The 20967-nt window shown below is 37.1% G+C and overlaps 1 protein-coding gene across 7 annotated transcripts in view; it reads left to right on the forward strand.

Annotated features, from left to right (window-relative positions):
- Cnot4 (CCR4-NOT transcription complex subunit 4) overlaps positions 1-20967 on the forward strand; it is a 107227-nt gene that overhangs the window by 56739 nt on the left and 29521 nt on the right. For 4 of the 7 annotated variants that reach the window (XM_036180299.1, XM_036180296.1, XM_036180300.1 and 1 more), the window contains 4 exons: positions 2501-2634; positions 10554-10611; positions 17501-17750; positions 18996-19493. In XM_036180299.1, coding sequence (XP_036036192.1) covers positions 2501-2634; positions 10554-10611; positions 17501-17750; positions 18996-19493 — 940 coding nt within the window. The remainder of the gene's footprint in view (positions 1-2500; positions 2635-10553; positions 10612-17500; positions 17751-18995; positions 19494-20967) is intronic. The other 3 variants (XM_036180297.1, XM_036180301.1, XM_036180303.1) reach the window with 1 other exon arrangement.

The following is a 20967-nucleotide window of genomic DNA, read 5'->3' on the forward strand; positions in this document are numbered from 1 at the left end:
TTTGAGTTGTGTGTGCATGTGTAGGGCATATATAGGTGTGTGCAGGTGCCCTCCCCTGTGCATGCACCTATGGAAACCAGAGGTACACATAGAACATGGAAAGTCTTTCTAGATGGCTTTCCACCTTAATTTTTGAGACAGGGTCTATTTGGTTGATCTGAGACTGGCTGACCAAAGAGTACCTAGTATCCTAATGTCTTCTCCATACTTATTCTGTTTTGTTTATAGACACACACGCACACGCACACACACACACACACACACACACACACACACACACACATCCCTGAACTCAGCTCCTCGTGTTTTTACAACAGTACTCTGCCCACTGAGTCATCTCCCCAGCTCCTGGGTTAGCCTTCTTGGATGAAATCTAGATAGAAACATTTCAATCTGCATTTTAAGTAGTGTCTATATATTTAACACTCACCTGCTATTATAGTGAAAGTTTGTCTAAGGATTTCCAGGTCCAAGTTGATCTCATGTAAAGCTGTTGTTCAATAATAGAAGAAAAATGCATGTGGTGAGATTTTTTTTTTTTAACTGCCTGAATGAACTGCTCCATAATCACTTATGTATCAGGCTGAGCCATGATAGCTCCTGAAGTGTCGATTACAGAAAGAATTTTCTAGGTGGTTTATGTTTTAAAGATACAAAATCCACATCAAAATATATTTTTCTTATCTTAAAACTCATTCATAGTATGGTCTTTTTACCTGAGTTTTAAGATTATTCTGATAGTTTCTTTGCTGAAATATTTCCAAGTATGGAAAGAACATTTGAGTAAGTTGTATCATGGCAAAATTAAAAACCATCTTTCTTTGTTACTGTATAACTCAAAATTGAGTAACCACTTGTAAGTCATGGTAGGGAGCAGTGCTATATGTGCTGTACATGATGCAATTTGTGCTAAGTTAGATGATAACCACCCTCACTTCATATTTTGATTTTATTTTATTCTGTTGTATTTTCATTTTGCCACAGCATATACTTAAATCACAGTTTTAACGTAGTTGATATTTCCATCGTTAAGTGAAAAGTTTTTTAGTCAAGACACATATAGGGATAGTAAAAAGTGCTGAGAAGTTTTTTCATTCCATTTATTTTTGTTTATGGTTTGCTTCTACAGTGATCTTTGTCTGATTTCTTCTGTACCATTGTGATTGCCCTCTGATAGAAAGCTATACCAACCAAATAGAGTAAAGCAGTGTTTCTGGGATAGGTAGTGGGTGCCAACCTAGTGAAGTATTTTGGGATTTCTAGGCTATGCAACATCTGTCACTGTGTTCCACTATCTCACTGTAAGACTTCACTCCAGTTTTGTAGCAAGGAAGTAGACAGTGTATAAATGAGTAGCCAGACTGTGTCCCAGTGAGGCATTGGGACACAAAGAGAGACTGTCTGTAAACTGCTTCTTCTGGCTTAAAGTTGAAGACATTCATTTTTATTTTGTTCTAGGTAGGGAGAAAGTAGAGAATAAAAACAAAATTAATGGCATTTTTACCTGGTGTCAAGATAAAGAAAAAAATTAAGAAAACTGGATTCATTGTGTTGTTGATTTCTAAATAAAAGCAGACATCTATTGATAAATTTTGTTTAATCATCAGATGTTTTGATTTCCTTCCAATTGCTGTGACAAGCAGCATGACCAAAAGCAATTTATGGGAAGAAAGGGGTTATTTTAGCTCACAGGTTGTAGGTGATCTGTGAGGGAAGTCTGGGCAAGAACTCATGCAGGAATGCTGCTTGCTTTCCTGCTGGCCTGCTTGTCTATAGCTAGTTTTCTTTTATTGCCTAGGAATGGTACTGTCCACAGTGTGCTGGACCAGGTTCTCCTACATCAGCTAACCCTCAAGATAATTCTCCACAGACAGGCCACTGATCTTGGCAGTCCCTCCATTGGCATTCCTTTCTTAGGTGATTTTAAGTTGTGCCAAGTTGACAATTAAAGCTAACTCGGGCATCAGAAAACTCAGTAGTGACTACTGACTTAGTTGTGTGAAAGAAACTGCAAAGACTTCCAATTTTTTATTGTATTTATTTAGTCATTTATATGTGTGTGTTCACTTGTGCATAAATGTGTGCACATGCACACATGCCACAGCACATATGTGGAGGTCAGAGGATAGCTTTTGGGGTTGGTTCTCTCCTACCATATGTGTTTTTCAGGGATCAAACTCCAGGTTGTCAGGCTTGCCAACAAGTGTTTTTAGCCACTGAGCTATCTCAGTGGCCTCTTTCTGATGCACTGATGTGGTGACATTGCTCTCTACATATGGTTCTGAGGGAATGCTTTGGTCTGTGGAGTATCTATAGTGCACTTGGCTGGAATAATTTTTTGGTCTAAAAGTTTTGTAGCATCATCCCGAGGTTTCTTTGGCTCTGTGAGAAAACTCTAATGTTCTCTTTATGGTACCTTTAATAATTAAAAAGTAGCCAAGCATTTCATACCAGATTGTTTTTTGAATCCCACTGCAGTTTTAATTTCTTCTTTCATTAGGCGGGTAAACACCAAGAGTATGAACAGAAGCTACTTCAAGAATTATATAAATTAAATCCCAATTTTCTTCAGCTATCTACTGGTTCAGTTGATAAGAATAAGAACAAAGTGACACCTTTGCAGAGGTATGATACGTAAGTACTGATTAAGTACTGATACTACTCCTAGTGAGATGTCTTTCCCTCCTGTTTGCCATTCTTCTCATTGTGTATGTATTTTTTAGACAAAATTCATAAAAAGATCTATCATTTATGCACCATTTTCAGCTATATAGAAATGTCAGGTTATAATTTCTGAACATGATTTTTATTTTATTTTATTTTAAAATAGGGTCTTAGAAAGTAGCCTTCACTGGCCTGGAACTCACTGTGTAGATCAGGCTGGCATTGAACTTAGAGATCCTTCTGCCTCTGCCTTCTGAGTCGTGGGATTAAAGGTGTGTGCCAACAGGCATAGCTAAATTTGAATTTCTGTTGCTCACTGCTCCTTAGTAACACTTAGCTTCTTAATGCCTTCACTCTGAGCTTTTATTTACAGATGGGGACAGCCTTTCATGTTGAAAAGAAGGTCACAAGTTTGAGATCACAGTCTAGGCTAAAGAGCAAGTTCTTGGCTTTCACAAAATAACCCTGTGTTAGTAGAGAAAAAGGAAATCAAGGAGGGTTAGATATTGAAAAGCTCTTACCACCTACTTTCAGCTTTTTCCCTAACATAAAGGAGAAAGCATATTATAAAGAAAAAAGGTAGTCATCTGAAGGGTTGTGTGTTCAGGTTATAAGTGTGCATGGCTGTTTAGTCTAGGGATCACTGATGTTACATCCTGTGAGGAGAGAGTGTCTTGGTGGTATATATTAAATGAGTGTTTAAACAGATTATAAAGTATAGTACAAAGTCTCATGATATGGTGATCTTCATGCCTTAAACTGTAGGTTTAAGTTCTGCTGTAAGTTGTCAAACATTATCCAGTTAAATAATAGCTATGATTTTACTGTGTCCTATCTAGATGTTCTTTAAGTGATATTTTAAAGTCTAGCTTTAGATAGTAGAGCCCTGTGTCTAGTAAAATAACCAGCTTTCAGATGTATCAATAAAAATTACACAGATTATTGTCAGAGTCTTTATTCAAACAAATTCTTGTGTTTAAAATTTTAAAGCAGCTGTCTATTCCCTTTAATACTGAAGATTATTTAAATATTAAAGACTAGTTAAATGTATTTCTTACACATTTATACATAATGGGTATGTATATGTATATACATATATAAATAGATACCAGCGTAAAACATAAAGTCACTGTGTATTAACTAATGGGAGGTTTCTTTATGTCGAAATTAGGAATAAAAGCTAAATCTAGCCATCTTTTGAGTTGAACAAACTGACCCCCTACTCTTTCGAGATGATGAACCATGTGCTATTGCTCATTACTTGCCACCTGTGTGGTACTTGATAAAAGAATGAGATTATTGTAGTAAACATTTCTGATATACTCAGCATTTTATACACCATTGGTCTTATTAAAAACAGTTTTTCTGCATGATTAAGTTGCTTTGAAATGATGGAATACAAGTGCTGAGAGCAGGAAACAAAGCCGTCAGTTGTAATGCATAAGGTTGGGTATTTTATAGCTTGGGTCTGTAAAATGTAGATTGAGACCTTTTTTTGTGTGCAACAGCTGAAGGAATAGTACCTGGTTGGGCTACTATGCTGTGGACACTGAATAGGCCTAGTGGTAAGAATCACAGAGTATACATCACACAGTATAGGTGGTCCTGGCTTGATGTGGCTTATATAGTCCATGTAGTAAAATGAAGATGTTAAGTTCAGATTGAAGTGAAAGGAAGATGTGAATACAAATTTGATATGCTTATTTAATCTTAATAGTACTGTGTGGAAAATAGTGTCATTATTACTTCGGTTAAGAAAACTAAACAGAGCTAAGTGTTAACGTATTCCACACAAATGCGCTATAGAGACAAGATTCTGACCAAAATCCCTGTTACTTTAAAGACTAGACTCATCACACTTTGCCATCATTTAAAAGGTTTAAACTATGTCAAAAATTTAAAGGAGGAATTGCTAGAAAAGAAGTTAATGTCAGTCACATAATTTGTATTAAGTAAAATCATTTGACTGAAAATCTCTTGTACTTCATTCAGAGTTGTCACTTTCAAATAATTAATAGTGTCTAAGCTTCCTTCAACTGCAGATAGAGGGCACTAGTATAGTATAGTAATGGTATTGAAAGGAAAGCTTCTATAGGAATTTATCAGTTTTATTCCATGGAGAGGAAGTGTACATTGTTGTCGTCACCGCCGCCGCCATTGTTGTTACTGTCATCTTTTTGTGGTATTGTAGATCAAATCCAGGGTCTTGTGTGGGTGCTAGGCAAACAGTTTAACACTGACCACCATTTCTAACTCAGTTCTGAAAGAGCATGGCCATATTCTTGCTGAAAATTACATGTGCTCTGAAGACAGGTGCCATCTGAATGCCTTAGTAATTGAATAGATTGGGAGGAATTGTTGCATTAATCCTCTTTGGATTCCTTGGCATTACTTGGTACCTCTAAGTATCAAAAGAGGCACCAGGCGATGGTGGTGGATGCCCTTAATCCTAACACCTGAGAGGCAGAGGCAGGTGGATCTCTATGAGTTTAAGACCAGCATGGTCTTTAGAGCAAGTTTCAGGACAGCCAGGACTACACAGAGAAACCGTGTCTCAAAAAGCTATTAAAAAAAAAAAAGTGTAGTGTAGTTTGTCAAAAACGTACAAGATACTCTCAAGCAGAACTTACTAAATCATTAATAGGTATTAATATACTTTATGAATTCTGAAATTTTATGTAAAATTTTACATGTCCATTGTTTTTGTGTGGAGGCCTTGCTGTGTTGCTAGCTAGAGGACAAGTGAACTTATGAGCAGTAGAAAACAGTAATTCCTAGAGTATGGACAGGAGCCACAAAGTGGCCTTCATTTTATGGATCTCCAGAAAGACTTTCTTCTCTTTATTGTAGACAAATGATTTACAATCTCCATTTTTTATTTTTTGCATAAAACCCAGAGCTTTTTATTAGTAATTGAATGGATAAAAGTCTGCTAAACTAGGATGTTTAAATTAAAATTGGTTAATTGCTAGGGGTTTGGTTTCCTGTTTTGAATTCTGCCTTTATTTCAGTTCCTGTCCCGTTCTGATTTATATGTAGTTAATGCACATGTGCATACATAGTGGGGAGCTGTTAAGTCATATGGAGATTCTTGCCCCACTTAAGTTGACTGCAGTTAAAAAAAAGTTACTAGAGCCACTGATCTAAATGATTTGTTCAGAAAGTTAGATGGGGATAATGGGACCCCCACTTCAAAGTAACTAGTACCAGCGACTCAGTGGCAAAAGTGAGGCAGTTTATGACCTTGCTAGATAGAGCACCAGCTCAGACAAAGTGACAGGTAGGCTGATTAACTGACTAATGGGATTTACTCCCATTAGGTGCAAAGCAGTCATTCTTATGTTCCCAATGAGGTTCCTGTTGCCCTCTTCACCATTTGCTGAGTACTCAGGGAGGCACAATCTTCATGTTGCCTAAGTTTTGTTACCCACTCCCTTCAATACATACACTTAATCATGTAGCATACTATGGCCGGTGTTTTTCCATTCCAAGATTAAACTTTAGAGTGGTCTTGGAGCAATCAACACATACAGATCTCTCCCAACAAAATGTTAGGTTTAAGTGAAAGGTAGCTAAAAGGCATTAGCTGTTTGGACAGGGAACCCAGTATCCCCTGCTTATCTAAACCCTAAGCATTGTTAAGGCACTCTTCTATTAAAAATGGACCATTGTATTTTGTTTCTCATTGAATAAGTCAAGAGAGGGATGGTTGAAGATAGGATGTAAGGGCCTTGGAAAATAGCTCAGCGGGTAAGATACTTGCCACAAAAGCATGATGACTAGAGTTGAAATCTCTGCACACCTGTAACCTTAGTGCTGGCAGTTAGGGGGGGGACAATTGATTTCTAGTAAACATCTTTGAGTTTAATGCAAAAATAAAAATGCAGATTATAAATCTTTTGTCCACAATAGAAGAGGAATGTTTGTCTGAAGATAGATAAAATGATTTCTCAACATCAGCCTAGCTTCAGATTCATTAAGACAGGCTCTGTCTCAAGGGGATATGGTGGGGAGTGAGAAAGTAAGTCTTCCAGGTTCCTCCTTTGGCCTCCATGTACGCACATGGGAGCACACAAAAACGTGCATACACCACTCATAAAGAAATGCATGAATAACATGTTTTTAAATAAAAAGATTCTTGGGGTCCTTATTTCCTAGATGAGAAGGCACATCAAAAAAGCAATTGTGTGTTTAAGTCAACTTTAATATATAATATCTTTTTGAAAGTTAAACTTCATTACAGAGACAGAATGAATAAATGGAGGCTTTACCCATTGTGTAGGGAGGCTCACCACATCTTTAGATGTCTTTCAACTTCATTATAAGAATAATTCTTAGCTAGGTGTGGTGATACACGCCTGTAACCCAGCACTTGGAAGGCAGAAACAGGTGGATCTTTGTGAGTTCAAGACCACTGTGGTCTACATAGTGAGTTACAGGACACCAAGACTATGTAGAGAGACCTTGTCTCAAAGAACAAAGAACAATAACAAAAAAAATATTTTTGAGCATACCAATGGAAATCAAAGCATTTATTTTCATTTTATGTTACGTAATTCTAGGGTTGTGAGAAAACCAATTAAAGCATTTGCCAGCTACAAACACTTCACCTTTGCTGAGGCATTTGTTTTCTTGCCTGTAAAAAGCTAATTGTGTTACTTACAAGTTGGCCATATTTAATAGCATAGTAGTTGTAGTTAGAGTTTTCCTGTCAGGCCCAGTCAGGACAAATCTCTCTTACCCGCCAGTCCCACAGTCGCTCAGACCCAACCAAGAAAACACACAGAAACTTAGTTTAAATATTGATGTGTATTTGAAGCTTATACAAATAAAATTTATTCTGTGAAGACAAGTTTTGTATATCAGTAATTTAAATATATCTTTTGTGGTAGCAAACATTAAGTATCTCCCAAGGTTTTTAAGAGTTTGGTAAACACGAAAAATTAAAGAGAATTCATCTAAATAAACTTATCCAAATATAAGGGAATATATTCATTTAGAAGCAGAGTACATAAGCTTTTATGTATATAGCAACATGCCATTGAAATTTGGAATTGTCCATTATTATATTGGCATCTTTATATATATTTACCTTATGTTTAAAATGTAACTAAAATATACTATGTTTTGAATTTAATAAACTAGGGAACTGGACCGTCATTTTTTTCTATCTGATTTTTCAGCACCTCCAAATAAATTTTCCTTCGGTCCTTCCATTGTATAATAGTCTTATGTTCAAAAGATTTTTTAAAACCTCCATCCAACTATTTTTTGGTTGGTTAACATTGTCACTAAGGAACATTGACTTGACAAGTTAGAAGAGGGCAAAATTTGTCTCAATATGTAAAGATCACAGCAGAGGCCCAGTTATATGACTTACACTGCTTGTTTACAGATAGTTTTGAATTTTGGTTTCTATATATTTATAATAAAATATTAAATTTACTCTTTTTTTGACTTTTCTTTCTAAAATTGAATGTTTATTAAGGAGGTACGATTGGATTACTTCACAAGACTGAAATGAGTTTAGGAGAGTTTTAAACTGACATGTAGAAGGAATGTGTCCTTTTTTTATTTTTAATTTTTTTCTTTATTATTATGTGTTTTAAATTTTATACATCAGCCATGGGTTCCCCTGTCCTCCCCCCTCCCGCCCCCACCTCCACCTTCCCCCCAGCCCCTCCCCTCCATTCCCATCTCTTCCAGGGCCAAGACTCCCCTGGGGATTCATTTAAACCTGGTGGATTCAGTACAGGCAGGTCCTGTCCCCTCCTTCCCCACTGAGCAAAGTGTCCCTGTGTAAGCCCAAGGTTTCAAACAGCCAGCTCATGCACTAAGGACAGGTCCTAGTCCCACAGACTGGGTGCCTCCCAAACAGAACAAGCTATTCAACTGTCTCACTTACCCAGAGGGCCTGATCCAGCTGGGGGCTCCACAGCCTTTGTTCATAATTCATGTGCTTCCATTCATTTGGCTATTTGTCAAATCTAATAACTTGAGAGACTTAGGAGAATTGATCCCTTTTCACTGTGTCCCCTCTCTTTAGCCCCTCCGTTGTTAGATCACCAGTCACCAGGTGTCCCAGTTTGCTTTCTGCTACTGATGTAAACACCATCAGCAGAATTTTGTAACTTGAGGAAAAGCTTATGGCTTACAGTTCATCATGAAAGGACTTCAGGACAGGAGCTGAGGCAAGAACTGAAGTAGAGCTCATGGAGGAGTGCTACTTATTGGCTTGCTCTTTATGGCTCACTTAGCTTGCAATACAACCCAAGGCCATCTGTCCAGGAGTGGTACCACCTACAGTGGTCTGGGCCCTCTCGCATCAATCGTTAATCAAGGAAATGCTCCATAGACTTTCCTATAGGCCAATCTGATGGAGGCCTTTTCTCGGTTGAGGTTCACTTCTCCCAGCACACCCTCCCTTGTGGTCAAATTGACTAGCACACCAGGTGTTAGAACTTGGACTGAGCCAGTCTCTTTAGAGATAATAACGTTATGATTTATGTTGTCTATTTTATTTATTTATGTAAATAAAATGGATGTGCTTATATATTTAGCTTTTGAGGAGTTCCCCTGCTCGTGACTTCAACTGTTCAGGTTAATTTAAAGTTATTTACTCTTGGAATAGGACTTAAAAACTGTTAACAAAACCTTTTTTATGAAAATGTGTTTATAAATTTCATCTATAGGGTTTATACATTTTTTGGAGTTACTTATTTATTTGTGTGTATGTGTTTGTATATGTGAATACATGTGGTAGAAAGAGAACTGACTTCAGCAAGTTGTCCTTTGTCCTTCATGGGCTGTACATGCACATGTGTGTGCACACAAACAAATAAATGTTTAAAAAGTTGTGAAATATTGCTTATTTCCATTGGTCTCTTTCTTCTGGCCTCTGTCATTTTCTGTCATTATTTTATTGATTACTTCAGACCATTTTTTTGTTTGAACTGCTGAGTTTGGTGTTATATGAAGTCATTTGGCATATGCCATTCCCACCTTTGATGCGTTCTCTTCCATTTCTCCTCCTAGAGCATAGGTCTTTTCAGCATGTTCTGTTTAAACAGTCTGACAGCTGTCTGCAGTGTACAGCTGTATCTAGCAGCGTCTCTGTAGAGCATATGCTTAGGACTCAGGTTGGGTAACAGCCCTTAAATTTGTTTAGAGCAATTAATTTGTTTGTGTGTTTCTGTGTACATATTTGGATAGTAATACTTTTGTTCATGTTTTGAACTAAGTGGAATTAGTTTTAGAAATTATGTAATTAGGTTAGTGTTAGGGCTTTTTATTTGTCTTTTGAATGAGGCACATTAAAACAGACTAAAATTTATAATTTCTCTTAACCATTGTACTATGTTTTCTCTATGTGAAGATACATGTTAATATTTTTATTAGAAAAATTATTTTTATTAAAGTATGTGTCATTTATCTTGCTTTTATGTGTAATATACACGTTTGCCTTCTCTTCCTAGAGATAGGATTATTATTCATTGAAGTATTAAAAAAATGTATGGATCCTAATTGCCTGTAGTGAGCATTTCTCTCCTTTTGTCCTCTGTCAAACATGTAGGAAAATAAGTTAATCACTGTTTCTTTTTGTCATTCTCCTCTCCATTAGCCACTTATTTCAGCCTTAAGTTTTGGGGACTAATTAGAATGTGAGTTTCATAGGGGGAAGAGAAGATTGAGACCTTCCCTTAGATGTTTTGAATCCTTAATATCTTACATATGGTCTTACATCATAGTACCTCATAAATATTGTTAAGATGACAAAATGGTTATTCTTTTTATTCTGGGGAGGTGTGTGTGTGTGTGTGTGTGTGTGTGTGTGTGTGTGTGTTAGAATAATTTACTCTTCCTTTTACTCAGTTTGTTTTCTTTTACAGCCCCATTGACAAACCTTCAGATTCTCTCAGTATAGGGAATGGTGATAATTCCCAACAGGTAAGATTTAGATAAAATATTTCATTTATCTGCTGTAGCCTGAAAGCAAAGCATTTTTAAAAACATTTTTTTTATAAAAAAAAAAAAAATTGAAGCTGCAAGGTGGTGACACACACTTTTAATCCCAGAACTCAGGAGGCAGAGCCAGGTGGATCTCTGAGTTCAAGGCCAGCTTGGTCTACAAAGTGAGTTCCAGGATAGGCTCCAAAAGCTACACAGAGAAACCCTGTCTTGAAAAACCAAAAAAAGTAAACAAAATGAAAAAAAGAAAAAATTTTTAAAAATACTTTAAGTACTGACATAATTTAAAAGTGCCTTAATGGACTGCTTTGTTAAATGTATAATAGCTAGCTTCTTTCCTGCATAGAATGTATAGGGCATAAGTTAGTCCCCTCCTTTTTCCCCCCTGTTTTTGTTCCACATCCTCTTCAGCATGAGTGTTGCTTATATCATTGATCTTAGCCACTCTGACAGGTAGGTGTAAGAAGGAATCTCAGAATTGTTTTGGAATGCATTTCCGTTATGGCTAATGACAATGAGTATTTCTTTTAAGTGTTTCTTTTTCTTTCTTTTTTTTTTTTAATTTAATTTATTTTATTTTACATCCCCACCACAGTTTCCCCTCCCTCTCTCTTCCCATTACATCACTGCACCACCCCCAAATCCATTCCTCTGTTTCTGTTCAGAAAGGGTCAGGCCTCCCATGGGTATCAACAAAGCATGGCATATTAAGTTGTGGTAAGATTAAGCACCTACCCTTGTATTTAGGCTGGGAAAGACAACCCAGCATAAGGAATAGGTTCCTAAGAGGCAGCCAAAGCATTAGTGGCAGGTCTTGGTCTACAAATAGACCAAGCTACACAACTGTCACATGTCTATGCAGAGGGCTTAGGTCAGTCTATGCAGACTCCCTGATTGTTGCTTCAGACTCTGTGAGTTCCTATGAGCCAGGTTAGTTGTGTCTGTGGGTTTTCATATAATGTCCTTGACCCCTCTGGCTCCTACAATCCTTCCTTCCTCTCTTTAACAGGTTTCGCTAGAAGCTTGGCTTAATATTTGGCTGTGGGTCTCTGCATCTGTTTCCATCAGTTATTAGATGAAGGCTCTCTGATGGCAATTGGGGTGGTCACCAATCTGTTCATGGGAGATGGCCAGTTCAGGATACATACCCACTATTGCTAGGAGTCTTAGCTAGGGTCATCCTTATAGATTCGTAGGGGTTTCCCTTGCATGAGGTTTCTACTTGACCCTGAGAAGCTAGCCATCTCTTTCAGTACTTTCTCCCTCCACCCACCTCCTCAACCTGACCCCTCAAGTTCACATCCCCCACTGGTCTCCAGTCCACTCAGGAAATCTCTTCTACTTCCCTTTCCCAGGGAGATCCATGTAATCCCCCCTTGGGCCCTCCTTGTTACCTAGTCTCTCTGGGTCTGTGAATTGCAGCATGATTATTCTTTACAGTAAATATCCACTTATGAGTGAGTACATACCATGTTTGTCTTTCTGGGTCTGGGTTACCTCACTCAGGATGATTTTTTTTTCCCCTAGTTCCATCCATTTACCTTCAAATTTCTTGATGTCATGGTTTTTAACAGCTGAGTAAATACTCCATTGTGTAAATATACCACGTTTTCTTTATCCATTCTTTGGTTGAGGGGTATTTAGGTTGTTTCTAGGTTCTGGCTATTACAAATAAAGCTGCTATGAGTTGAACAAGTATCATTATAGTATGATTGAGCATCCTTTGGGTAGTATCACTGGGTCTTGAGGTAGATTGATTCCCAATTTTCTGAGAAGTTGCCACATTGACTTCCAAAGTGGCTGTACAAGTTTGCGCTTTCACCAGCAGTGAAGGGGTGTTCCTGTTATTCCACGTCTTCTCCAGCCTAAGCTGTCATTGTGTTTTTGATCTTAACCATTTTGACAGGTATAAAGTGGAATATCAGAGTCGTTTTGATTTACATTTCCCTCATGGCTAAGGATGTTGAACATCTCCTTAAGTGTTTCTTGGCCAGTTGAGATTCTTTTGTTGAGAATTCTGTTTAGGTCTGTACCCAATTTTTAAATTGTTTTATTTGGTATATTGATGATTTGGTATCTTGGTTTCTTGGGTTCTTTATATATTTTAGATGTCAGCCCTCTGTCAGATGTAGAATTGGTGAAGACCTTTTCCCATTCTGTAGGCTGTCATTTTGTCTTGTTGACGGTGTCCTTTGCCTTACAGAAGCTTCTCAGTTTCAGGAGGTCCTGTTGTCAGTCGTGGAGTCTGTGCTTCTGGTGCTCTATTCAGGAAGTGGTCTCCTGGTTCAGGGCTCTTCCTGCTTTCTCTTCTATCAGGTTCACTGTAGCTGGTTTTATGTTGAGGTCTTTGATCCACTTGGAATTGAGTTTTGTGCAGGGCAATAGACACAGATCTATTAGTATTCTTCTACATGCCAACATGGAGTTACGCCAGCACCATTTATTAAAGATACTTTCTTTTTCCCATTGTATAATTTTGGCTTCTTTGTTAAGTTAGTCTCTTCTTAATAACAAGAGTTACCTTGATAAACACATACTATTGTACAGTATCATAATGTACCAGTATCTTTCAAGTCAGTTACAGCTTTTTTCCCCATTTTTATTTATTTATTTTCTATTATCAGCCTGATACAGTACAAATTCTTATTCTAATAGTGAAATGTTTCACTGAGGCTTGCCCAGTGATGGAGTAAAACCAAAACTTATTATAAGCCACAGTCATCCTAGGGTCCCCCATGCTATGTAGTCTCCCTGGTTCTGTGGGTTGCAGTCTGATTGTTCTTTGCTTTATATCTAGAATCCACTTATGAGTGAGTACATACCATGTTTGTTCTTCTGGGTTTGGGTTACCTCACTCAGGATGATATTTTCTAGTTCCATCCATTTGCCTGTAAATTTCATGCTGTCATTGTTTTTCTCTGCTGAGTAGTACTCCATTGTGTATATGTACCACATTTTCTTATATTTTTGGTTGTGAGCCTAGCACTTAATGGCTGAGCCATTTCTCCAGCCCATACCACATTTTCTTAATCCATTCTTCAGTTGATGGGCTGTTTCCAGGTCCTGGCTATTATGAATAGTGCTGCTATGAACATAGTTGAGCATGTATCTTTGTGGTATGATTGAGCATTCCTTGGTATATGCCCAAGAGTGGTATGGCTGGGCCTTGAGGTAGATTGATTCCCAATTTTCTGAGAAACCGCCATATTGATTTCCACAGCGGTTGTACAAGTTTTCACTCCCACCAACAGTGGAGGAGTGTTCCCTTTGCTCCACATCCTCTCCAACATTGACTGTCATTAGTGTTTTTGATCATAGCCATTCTGACAGGTGTAAGGTGGTATCTCAGAGTTGTTTTGATTTGCATTTCTCTGATGACTAAGGATATTGAGCATTTCTTTAAATGTCTTTCAGCCATTTGAGCTTCTTCTGTCGAGAATTCTCTGTTCAGTTCTTTAGCCCATTTTTTAATTGGATTGTTCAGTATTTTGATGTCTAGTTTCTTGAGTTCTTTATATACTTTGGAGATCAGTGCTCTGTCAGATGTGGGGTTGGTAAAGGTCTTTTCCCATTCTGTAGGCTGTCTTTTTGTCTTATTGACCGTGTCTTTTGCCCTACAAAAGCTTCTCAGTTTCAAGAGGTCCCACTTATTAATTGTTCTCAGTATCTGTGCTACTGGTGTTATATTTAGGAAGTGATCTCCTGTGCCAATGCATTCAAGAGTACTTCCTGCGTTCTCTTCTATCAAGTTTAGTGTAACTGGATTTATGTTGAGGTCTTTGATCGACTTGGACTTGAGTTTTGTGCATGGTGACAGATATGGGTCTATTTGTAATCTTTTACATATTGACACCCAGTTATGCCAGCACCATTTGTTGAAGATACTTTCTTTTTTCCATTGTATAGTTTTGGCTTCTTTGTCAAAAATCAGGTGTTCATATGTGCATGGATAAATGTCAGGGTCTTCAATTCGATTCCATTGGTCTGTATGTCGGTTTTTATACCGGTACCAAGCTATTTTTATTACTATAGCTCTATAGTAGAGGTTGAGGTCAGGAATGGTGTTTCCTCCAGAGGTTGCTTTATTATACAGGATTCTTTTAGTTATCTTAGGTCTTTTGTTTTTCCATATGACGTTGAATATTGTTCTTTCCAAGTCTGTGAAGAATTGTGTTGAGATTTTGATGGGGATTGCATTGAATCTGTAGATTGCTTTTGGTAAGATTGCCATTTTTACTATGGTAATCCTACCTATCCATGAGCATGGGAGATCCTTCCATTTTCTGATATCTTCTTCAATTTCTTTCTTTAGAGATTTAAAGTTCTTATCAAACAGGTCCTTCACTTGTTTAGTTAGTGTTATCCCAAGATATTTTTTATGTATTTGTGGCTATTGTAAAGGGTGATGTTTCTCTGACTGCTTTCTCAGCCCTTTTATCATTTGTGTATAGGAGGCTACTGATTTTTTTTTTTTTTTTTTTTTTTGAGTTGATCTTGTTCCTGCCACTTTACTGAAGGAGTTTATCAGCTGTAGGAGTTCCCTGGTAGAATTTTTGGATCACTTTTGTATACTATCATATCATCTGCAAATAGTGAAAGTTTGACTTTTTCCTTTCCAATTTGTATCCCCTTGATCTCCTTTTGTTGTCTTATTGCTCTAGCTAGAACTTCAAGTACTATATTGAATAAATATGGAGGGAGTGGACAGCCTTATCTTGTTTCTGATTTTAGTGGAATTACTTTGAGTTTCTCTCTGTTTAATTTGATGGTGGCTATTGCCTTGCTGTAAATTGCCTTGATAACCACAAACAGTACAGTATCATATTGTACCAGTATCTTTCAAGTCAGCTACATGTTTTTTAGTCACAAATTCTATAAAATAGCTTGAAAATCTGTTTATGCCTTGTATATTTTGAGTTGACTTTTTTTTTTTTAAGCTGAGGATTGGACCTAGGGCCTTGCGCTTGCTAGGCAAGCGCTCTACCACTGAGCTAAATCCCCAACCCTAATTTTTTTTTAATGAGCTAAAAGTCATTGGGGCTGGATGTTCTTGCAGAGAACCTAGGTTTGAGTCCTAGTATCTATATGGTGGCTCACAGTCATCCTGCCCCTAGTTCCACAGGATCCAGTAACCTCTTTTGACCTCTGTGGATACCATGCACACATGTGGTGCATGTACATACACACAGGCAAAACATTCACGGACATAAGATAAAATAAACCTTAACTTTTTTTTTTTTTTTTTTTTTTTTTTTTTGGTTAAAAAACAAAAGTAGTTACAAGATGTAATCTTTAGCATATAATCAGTATTGATATTTTTCTTTCTCTTTTTTATTTTGAGAAAGGGTCTTATTTATAAGCTGATTTTGTGTTTGCTCTGTAGCTGAAGCTGGTCTTGAGTTCCTGAGTTTCTTGCCTAAACTTTCCAAGGGCTGGGTTTACATACATATATAACATGTTAAAAATCAGATATAGCTAAGAATCATAATATTTTGTATCCATCATCATATTTTGTTCACATCATGGTTTGATACTAGATTTAGAAATTTCTATTTTAGAAAATACTTAGGCTTTTCAACAGTTAAAATTTTTTACATCATTTTCTTTCTTCTTGGAATATAATATACCTATTCTACTGTCATCACAAAGTTGTAGTTTAATGCATTATACTTCTCATAGACAAATGTAAGTCTCATACGGCCTGAATCTGTACCCAGGTACCCACATAAAAGCTGAGTGCAGTGGTAGCACACGCCTTTAATCCCAGCACTTGGGAGGCAGTGGCAGGCAGATCTCTGTGAGTTCAAGGCCAGCCTGGGTGACAGAGTGAGTTCTGGAAAAGGTGCAAAGCTACACGGAGAAACTGTCTTGGGGGGGGTAACCCTAAACAAAACAAACAAACAAACAAACAAATTAAAAAAAAAAGGCTGAGTGCGGTAGTATAATCTGTAACGCAGCATTGGTAGAACAGGTACAGGAGAATTTGGCACAAATGCCTAGATGATCTCCAAGTTCAGTAAGAGACCTTGTCTTACAAACTAAAGTGGAGCATGTGTAGAAGATACCTAGTGAGATTTCTGGCTTTTGTATGAACTTACACACATGTACACATACTCATATGAATACACACAAACACACCCAAAATAAACAAACAAACAAAAACCATCAACACCCCCCTACTCCCATACACACACAGAAACACCACAAATAAGCTTATACATTTGAACTGAAATATTTTTCTATGGCAAGAGTTGTTTGTTTGTTTGTTTGTTTGTTTTGGTGTGGTGCTGGCCATTGAACATAAGGCCTTACTTGTACTAGGCAAGTCTGTAATTGTATTCCCAACCCTATGAAGATTTAAATACCCTTTTTCCCCTGTTGACTTTCTATTAGTAGTGTTGAGTTGATCAGATAGCACATATCAGAGTCATCTCAGAATAATTTTTCATGTATGAACATTGGTAATATTAAATCAACTTGCAATAATCTTAGTCATCCTTTTCATTTTCCCAAGACATTTTGTATAAATAGTGCACAGATAGAGGAGGAGAGGTTTATTACTGTCCCTCAAACCATGGAATTAAATACTGCAGAATCATATAAAGATTGAGCTTTGTAATAAGCGTGAGGTTTTCTTTTTTCCTTTTTATTTGTTTGATTAGTTGTTTGTTGCTTTTTGCTTTTGATGCTGGGGATTGAACACAGGGTCTTATTCATGGTTATAGTCCCAGCCTCCAGAATTATTTTTTAATGATTGTTTGAGAAAACTTGGTTAGATCTTCTTTATTTTGGTTAATTTATTGCAGATGTTTTCAATTGTGGTTTATTACAATACACACTTAGCTTGACTTCTTCCTCTTTCTTTTAGATATCTAACAGTGATACGCCTTCACCACCACCTGGTTTATCAAAATCCAATCCCGTCATCCCCATCAGCTCATCCAATCACAGTGCAAGGTCTCCTTTTGAAGGGGCAGGAACAGAGTCACAGTCATTATTTTCAGACAATTTTCGCCATCCCAACCCTATACCAAGTGGGCTTCCTCCTTTTCCCAGCTCTCCACAGACACCCAGTGATTGGCCTACAGCTCCAGAACCACAGAGCCTCTTCACATCAGGTATGTAATTATCTAGTATTAGTAATCAGACTCATAGAAATTTATAGACTCATGGGATATATTTTGGTTCATATACGTCTATCTTGTTTTTTTTTCAACTCCCTTTTTTAAAAAAATGTAAATTATTTAAACTACATTGTATTAGTTGTGTTGCCTCGCAATTACAGTGTTGGAGAACAGATTTTTTTAGAAATTATTTGTAGTATTTTCTCAAATAAAAACTCACTGCTCTGGCTGGGCATAGTGGTACATGCCTTTGATCCCAGCAGAATTAGGCCAGATCTATTGAGTTCCAGGACAGCCAGGCTATACAGAGAAACCCTGTCTCAAAACTCAAAGGGAAAAACAAAATACAAAAAACGTTACTGCTCTAGGAGTAACTTAGGAATTAACATTTTAAGTCAGATTTGTGTTTATATAATCAAATTTAAATCTTCCCCTAATTGTCTGATTGACAAATAAGTAATTTATTTAGTGGTAAAAGCTAAACTTTGCCCCTTTTCTGCTATTCTATTTTTAAAATTTTTGACATGTTTATATTTGTATGAGGTTTATACTTTTACTCTTTTGGAAATTATGTTTTAACTAATATCCAAAGCACAGTGCCAGCCACCTGCAGGAATTTGGTGTCCTTTACTACATAACACTCAGGTGAAACTAGAGAATGGATTACATTCTCTTCCTTGAAGAGGCATGACTTTGTTTTGCTGGTTTCATAGGTGACCACCAATCTTGGTGGCCGTGAGTGGCCAAGCAGAGCATTGGGATTAGAAAGCGGAGAGCACACCATTTCCCTCTTGACTCATTTCAATTTTATATCAGTCTGAAAGACGGCATAAATTAATAGACACAATAGCACCTGTGATGTAGACAATTCAAAGCATATAATTAGATGTTTAATTTATCTTAGTATACAATATAAGAATTAGCCTTACTAGATAAAATTTTTATACTATCGTACTTTTAATGACATGCTGGTTTTGATTTATGAATGGTTGGATGTAATCTGGGTAGCAGAGAAGTTTTTCCTTATCAGTACAACCAGTCTGTATCATTCAGTTTTTGAACTTAATAATTTAACAGTGAAATCACTGCTAGAAATTTAATTAATGATCTTGCAAATGTTTGTTTGTTATGGTAATGTAGCATGCTTAATTACACTGGTTTAGACTAATGCAGGATGTTTAATATATACTGTGAAGATAGACTCTTTATTTATGTTCATCACTCTTTTTCTTCTGACAGAAACAATCCCAGTATCATCATCTACAGACTGGCAAGCAGCGTTTGGCTTTGGTTCTTCTAAACAGCCAGAGGATGACTTGGGTTTTGATCCCTTTGATGTCACTCGAAAAGCCTTAGCAGACCTGATTGAGAAGGAACTGTCCGTCCAAGATCAACCTTCCCTGTCTCCCACATCTCTTCAGAACTCCTCCTCACACACTACAACCGCCAAAGGTCCAGGCTCTGGATTTCTGCATTCTGCTGCACCTACAAATGCCAACTCTCTTAATAGTACCTTTTCAGTCTTGCCACAGAGGTTCCCTCAATTTCAGCAGCACCGAGCAGTTTATAATTCATTCGGTTTTCCAGGCCAGGCAGCCCGCTATCCTTGGATGGCCTTTCCACGCAATAGCATCATGCACTTGAACCACACAGCAAACCCCACCTCAAATAGTAATTTCTTGGACTTGAATCTCCCGCCACAGCACAACACAGGTCTGGGAGGGATCCCCATAGCAGGTAGGTTCATTTGAAGCTTCTGAGAATATATGTATCATTCATGTCTTCAGATTGCTGGGTGGTTAGGGAAGAGCTACTGGGTAACAAGAGTACACAATAGTCTTAGAAATTTCTATGAAAAACCTTACATCTTTAACCTTTTTTTTTTTTTTTTTTTTTTGATTGAGTGAATGCCTTGTAATATGGAGCTTTATAAGGATGGTGGAGTATTATACCTACTTATTGTTTGGAAGCATTGTGTTGAATAGGATAGTTAGTTACCAGACCTTCAGATGATATGTAAACACAAAAAAGAAAAAGAAAAATTGGGCTCTGAAATTATGGTGTTATAAAGGCCAACACCATAGTAAAAATATCTTGTGTTATATTCTAAAAGTAAAGTGGTTAAAATTTTTTTTAAATCAAAAATAATGAGAGCATGAGGGATAAAGCCACTCTTAACTGCTATAGCATTTACATGTTTTGACTGATACATACATGCACACATCAAAACTGTGCCATATGCGTATATAGCAATATTTGAGAACTTCAGTTATCAATGTTTTATAAGCATATTAAATGTCACAGACATACTTTCTGTGGAAAATTGTTTAGGAGAGATTTTATCTATTAGTTGGCTATGTTTTTATTTCTGGGAAAAATAAATTAGGATGAGTAAGGTAATACAAGTTTGATGCCAGAGGACCTCTGGTTTTGTACTACTACCCTTGAAGGTTTCAGAATTTTGGGGTTTTAAGATCCTATATAACAGTTTTAAAGGAAGTGTCTTGGAAAGAAGTCATTCTGGTTAACTGTTTTCATTTATTTGGGCTTTAGAGATGATGTGATAAAGCTTATGCCCCTCCAATTCTCTTCAAGTAGAACAGAATAGTTTTCACCTTGTTGTGTACTCATACAATTGTTTTCGTCCCTTCCATGACCTTTAAGATATGTCATTAAGGCATAGTGTCACTTTAAGGCACTCATGCTCTTGTTTTTTAGCAAGTTGACAGGGAGAACCATCAATAGTCATTGGTTATGTTCCCTTTGGTCCAGCAGCACCTCATGTTCTAGACAACTAGCTAGGTCTTAGTTTGTTGTTATGGATATAGTGAAGTTTAACAGTTGAACAGTGAACTTCATTTACAAATGTTGGAGAACACCTGCTGTAGTGATTTGTATAGTTGATGGGGTTTATGATACCTTGCTCGTTGAATTACACTAGGTTGTAGAGAATCCAGAGTAGCATTTTTCAGTCCTTTCCTTGTGATATCCACTGTCTTAATTTCTACATGTCTTTTCCCTTTCTTCCATTCAGCATAGCATACCAGAATGTACTTTTGAGTTTGCTTTGTCTTTATAATTTAGAAAGAAGACATTTTAATTTCTAGTAGTGTTCCTTTTAGCTGGTCTTGAACGTTAAAAGTTAAGGTCCCCTTAAGTATGCCAAACATTTAAAAATAAAGTAATGAGCCAGTTACAGTTAAGATTTCAG

The sequence above is a fragment of the Onychomys torridus genome, chromosome 3 (genome assembly GCF_903995425.1).
Source record: "Onychomys torridus chromosome 3, mOncTor1.1, whole genome shotgun sequence".
NCBI lineage: Eukaryota > Metazoa > Chordata > Mammalia > Rodentia > Cricetidae > Onychomys > Onychomys torridus.